This window comes from Pecten maximus, chromosome 8 (assembly GCF_902652985.1).
Source record: "Pecten maximus chromosome 8, xPecMax1.1, whole genome shotgun sequence".
In the NCBI taxonomy this organism is placed as follows: Eukaryota; Metazoa; Mollusca; class Bivalvia; order Pectinida; family Pectinidae; genus Pecten; species Pecten maximus.
The window spans coordinates 10,367,531-10,373,606 of record NC_047022.1 but is presented as its reverse complement, the minus strand read 5'-3'; the positions used below and the strand labels follow the sequence as shown (position 1 = coordinate 10,373,606).

The following is a 6,076-nucleotide window of genomic DNA, read 5'->3' as shown; positions in this document are numbered from 1 at the left end:
TATCAATGTATGTTTTCGATCAAATATCTTTCAACTAATCAAAATACACATGGATAGTGAAAATTACAAAATTTTAATTTTAATAAATAAAGATTTTCAATTAACGGATACGTGATTAAAAACACAGTTAAAACTCCAGTTAACGAACATGTGTTGAAAGTGAAAATACTTTCAGTAATTGGATTTGTGTTCAAACTAAAAACAAACAATTTTCCCAAAGATGAAATATTTATTCAATGCATATTTATTCATATATAAAAGTAATAAAAATAACTATGTGTTGTTGCTATTTCAAATTCGTCATCGCGATATATCGTAGAGTAAATATGATAATTCACCCAACATATTTGGGTGATTGACCATCCATACTATATGGATGCTTGTAAGGTCATAAAAAGATTCTGTACTGGTGACGAAAGTTTCCATCCACTTTCTAATATAAATAACAAATACTAACGTGTCAACATTTGAGTTACCTTCCTTCCTACATATAAATAATTCTAACATATTTCCAAGAGAAATATATGTGATGTTGACGGAGAGCTTCTGATATTTCTACATTATACCCAAATGTCTGCAAATTATTTCTTTCACATTTTAAATAATCAAAAGAGAGTTGGTTGCAGTATATTACCAATTGATTGCAGATAAATGTTACAGGGTTAATACATTTCAGTCCAAAAGGAAACAATGTTGATAGTGTATATCTATTATTATACAAAACAAGTTATATAAAGTGAAGGTCTGCACCTGTACACAGCATTACGTTCTGGTTAATAAATTGAAAAACAAAGTGTTGCATTATAGTTAATTATATGATGCAAAGTAAATGTTAATATTAAGCTAGTCCTAATACATTCAACACAAGTTAATTCTAATAAAAAACATGTATTTGAAATTTTGCAAATAAAAAATAAACGAGGATGTAAAAACAGGTTGCAAAATAAACGTTAATTCTATGTTCTTCATTTAAGTTATGTCTTCAGATAGAACTATTTCATTAGATACTCCATTATCAAAAACTACAATTAAAACAATCAAATATCATTTGATAAGTTCTTAGAAATTAAGAATGTATGACAAAACACTTTATATCGAGAATTTTTTCCTCAAAAATATTTGTCACTTGTTAATAAAATCTCTCGGAACATATATGAGGAGCAGTTGTCAAATTTAACCACAAACTGGGCGAAAATGACGAAATATGAAACAATAAAAGTTTTTAAGGAGGAGAAAGGAGCCAACGTCAGCTGGAAATCAGTGGGTTTTCTCAGTGTGGTACTTCGCGTTGAGTCTGGATACCTTATAGGTATGCCGGGCAGTTAGAGTAAATAATTAAATATATGTAGGGAGTAATAACTGCAACATCCTCAAGCATTACCGATAAGTTGGAACTTTCTTGACAATAAAGTTCCAATTTATCGGTAACGCTTGAGTATGTTGCAGTTATTACTCCCTACAAATAAAAGTTTTTAATGTTTCCTGGTTCTATAGCTATGTAGATATGTCTTAAAGGTATAAACAAAAATACCAGAAGTGCACGTATTATTACTGAAAATGTATTGTATTTTCTCATAATGCAATATGCTAATAGACTACTGAAATTAGAACAAAAAGACAGTTATCCATCTTGGAATTACAAAACAGAACGAAAATGCTTAACCATATATCAGAAAGAAAAAAGATTTTACCGCCTGAACAGATTGTCAAATACGGCTCACTGTACAAAACACTCAAGATGAATAAAAACTAGAATCATAAAAATACTATAAGTTCCACTCACTGGACAGATTTTAATTTCATTCTCAGCAAACAGTTATCAATATATGTTTCCGTTTAATTTGATGAAACAATGTATCGGATAGAATGAATTAGTTATCAAGACAAATTTTAAAGACATCCAAAGTATATACAATTTCTCATACAACACATTTTTTTTTTTTACAAAAGTTCATACATTTGTATTTCAGAACAAAGCATGGAACGGATTACAATGACATTACATCTATATAACAAGGAGGTCAATAAAGTTAACAATATTGTCAAAGAATGAGGATACAAAATGCATAAAGTTGCAAAAAGTTTTATTAGGATATGTCACAAATATAACAGGTTTATACATGGAATGAGCAAACAGTGCATAAGAATTGCATTTTTGAGCGTTAACAACAAAGATTCACAATGCATCTGATAACATATTTAACATAAAATAAATCTACTTCCGGGATAATCTTGAAATTATCTCTAGTATTTCCAAGCCCAGATATATAAATATTTCAGGACTGTGTGTGGACCTTTAATGGTCACTTTTTGAGCCCCGATAAAGTACTCATGATTTGGGTTAAAGACAGTTATTTGACATATATTTAGGGAAACAATACATTTGAGGGAATCAGTGCTATCGGACTTCTGGAATTAATCAATAGCCAACTAAAGTTTCTGTTATTATCTTTGAAACGTATGCACCATATTAGCAAAATGATGCAAAAACTAGGAATATACAATGCCATGATGTTAAATTATGGCATAATTTATATATAAATGGCATGATAATGTTATTTTCAGTTGGTCTTTGTGGTATACGACAACATTCGGAACTTAAACTTACAGTTGGATGAAGCATAATTTATAATTCATGTCGAACATATAATTACAGAAGTTGGTAAGTTTACATAGAAAAGAGATGAAATAATAAAGATATTTATCTCCGTCTAATAACATATATATTTTCTACAGATGTTGAGATTGCAAATACAACATCATCTGCGAAGTAGGTGTGATTGATAATTACATCAAGCAAGTACCAGACGAGCAAGATCAACGAAATTACTAGCTGACTGAGGATGGTCTTTGTGTAAATTACTTGATCATTTTAGGTAAAGTCACCATTTTTCACCACAGATTACAATGATAATTTTGAAGTACAATATGTAATTTACAAGGCTTTCTCAATCAAGAGATTCTATGTTTTGTGTACTTTCGTTTTCTGTGCGTGTTTTTTTTAACTTTCTTTTTAAATTCACACTGGAGATAGACAAGGCTCTCCAATTTTGGCCCAACTGTTTTGGAGAATTTTCTTTAGCTAAATGGTCATAACTATGGAAAATATTTTGACCACTGCAAAATCAGAACTTGATCTGTATACTAAAATATAATGCTATATTTGTATTTGCTAAAAAATAGATTAATGGACACAACAAAATTATGGTGGAATGATGGTTATTAAGATAGAGGCTCTCAACAAATGTTGTTTCCGTGGATTCCTTGGTATTTATTTTCTTTTATAATAAATTAATGGACATTTCAAATTACTCAAAATGGAGTATATGTATGGATTGTGTAGTTAGTTTAACAACATATCAACTATTCCATGATTTCCATAAACAAAATAATTTCTAATAAATACGGTCCATTTAGTATCAATTAAGATTGTCATAATGTTGTCTATATAAAATTCAAAAAAACATAATTTTTCTTTCAAGTCGTGATATATGTAGCAATTGCACCCATACTATGATTAATTTATTTTGAGTCCTTTTTGGTTTTTATTGATGGCCCTAGAAACTGGTTATACAAGTGATTTTAAATTAAAATTCATTCATACAAATGTAGGCATCTTTGTAGTTTAAACAAAAATCGTAAACCATCAAAATAACTTCTTCACAAGACAGATTATAAATAGTGAAAAGAGAATTATAAATATCTTACGAAAAAATATCTTATATAATTAAATTTTACAATCAACACATTTAAAGACCCTGAGAAATTTATTTTTTCACAATCAATTGTTTTTAAGATTACATTAGTATTTTATTATGACATTAACATCTAAGCAGACCCTTATTTCGTGATCAAAATTGGAATAAGTTATTTTTAAAAAAAAATTTTTTGCTATTGTTCTTTACACTAATCAAAACACTACATTTCCCCATTTTTTTTTATATTCCTTATGATCATGGACAACAATAAAAAGTAAATGATAATGAAACACATAAGAAATGTAAATTGCATTTATATTTTAATATTTAAACAATTAGACAATATCTATGATAAGATAATTATTGGCTTTTATTCCATTTGACAGATATTGTATATTTTGAAAATAAAACATGTAGATTTGATCAATTATCATTTAATATTTTTTCTTATTCTTTTATATTTTACAGTCGCTGTTTCTTCGGCCAAGTAGCGTTCAAACATCCTATCAATAATTAATGCAAAATCAGTTTTGTTCATAAAGGTTATGAATTGAAAAGCAGGAAAAACTTCCTATGAAAGAAAAAACATAGAAAACAACAAACCAAGGAATCAAGATAGAGATATAATGGTGTCTACATATTTTTTTTTTTTTCATTTTACTTTCAAGACGTCACGGAAACATATAGACAAAAGGCTAGGAAATTACACAATTATTTCTCAAAATTGTTAATCTACATCCCGTTGGTGTTAAATACAGATACAAATACTGATAATGTATCAGATCAGCAATAAAGCTTGAACATTTCGTTCTAACAATATAAATGTTGAAAGTCAAAAATAACAGTATCAAAGGTGAAAAGTCAAAAGTTCAACAAGGGTCAAAGTTCTAAACATGAAAAAATCTTCAAAAACCTACATCAGCATTATTTTGAAAAAAAAGACAAAATTCAACAAGGATCAAAGATGTGATAAAATACAGAAAAAAAAAGATATTTATGTTTGAGAGTCCATGTGAAATTAAGTTCATCACAGAAATTGTAAATGTAAAAAGTTGTCAAGATACAGGCAGAAGATTTGTCCATTTTAGATCTGAAGATAGCATGCTTCTTGTATCTTAGATCGTAATACAAAATATATGAGCTTGAAAATCCATGTTGGTTTAGGTCTTGTGTCATGAGTCTTCCTTCAATGTAGAATCAACATGTGCATCAGAAGAAATTTTCCTGAAACAAATAAACAAAAATACACTCTGATGATTTTAATGAGTTGAGTTCCACAGCTAGAATCAATATTGTATATCACTATACCTCGCATCAGCATTAGGGGTTGGATTCACCAATTAGAATCTACATTGTAAATTACTACACCTCACAATAACATTAGAGTGATTTCGTATGTGCTATTCCTACAAACAAATGTGCTAATTCTTCATTACAGTAATTTGTTATAATTTGGAAATGCGAGGAAACTTGAGCCAAAACTTACATGTTTAAGTATATTGTGGCGGTAGAATGATTGACAGATGGACAGATGGAATCAGAGTTATACAGTTTGTCTCTGGCTATATAAGTTGTACAATATCATAAAAATATGTTTCCTTAAGATAAAAATTTCCTTGTCTATGCATATTAATAAAATCATCAATTAATTTCAGCAATATTTTCTTAAACATTGTTTAGTTTGCTTTTTTCCTTTCTATTTTAATCATAACATTACCTACCTTTTCACGACGTCGTGGAATGTATCAGGGGCAGAATGTGATCTCCCCTTTTGAAACTCTTCTTTCACATGTGATTTGTCTCGGTAGGGATTTCTGAACGACTTCTGTTTCAGAATACTCTTCACTAATATCTAAAAACAATAAAGATATATCATAAATCATCATTATTATCATTACTATTTTTCCTGACCATCAGAACAATATCCTCCACTTGGTTATGGCTCCATTATGACTCAAATATGATAGATGGTCTAACAAAGCAGAAAAAAAAAGATAAATAAAGATATGAAGATGTGTTTTTTTTCACTTTTTTTTTTAATTGCAAACGTGGTGGGGCTAAATACCAGCAAAATATCATAATTCTACGCCTTTTGGTTTTTGAGAAAAGCTCACTCAGGCCATTGGGGCTGGTGATGTTGTACCTTGGCATAACCTCACTTGGGCTTTAGGGACTTGATTTTGTACTATGGCCCTTTTGTACTGCTGAGCTTATAAAACAAGTAACAGAAATTAATGATATGTTCACACTCAGGCCATTGGGGCTGGTGATGTTGTACCTTGGCATAACCTCACTTGGGCCTTAGGGACTTGATTTTGTACTATGGCCCTTTTGGACTGGTGAGCTTATAAAACAAGTAACAGAAATTAATGATATGT

At 29.4% G+C, this 6,076-nt stretch overlaps 1 protein-coding gene across 5 annotated transcripts in view; it reads right to left on the bottom strand.

Annotated features, from left to right (window-relative positions):
- Positions 1-214: 214 nt before the first annotated feature.
- Positions 215-6,076, bottom strand: part of LOC117332452 (calcium/calmodulin-dependent protein kinase kinase 1-like) — a 150,927-nt gene continuing 145,065 nt past the window's right edge. For all 5 annotated transcript variants that reach the window (XM_033891363.1, XM_033891362.1, XM_033891367.1 and 2 more), the window contains 2 exons: positions 5,420-5,550; positions 215-4,922 (listed from right to left, as the gene is read on the bottom strand). In XM_033891363.1, coding sequence (XP_033747254.1) covers positions 4,871-4,922; positions 5,420-5,550 — 183 coding nt within the window. In that variant the 3' untranslated portion in view covers positions 215-4,870. The remainder of the gene's footprint in view (positions 4,923-5,419; positions 5,551-6,076) is intronic.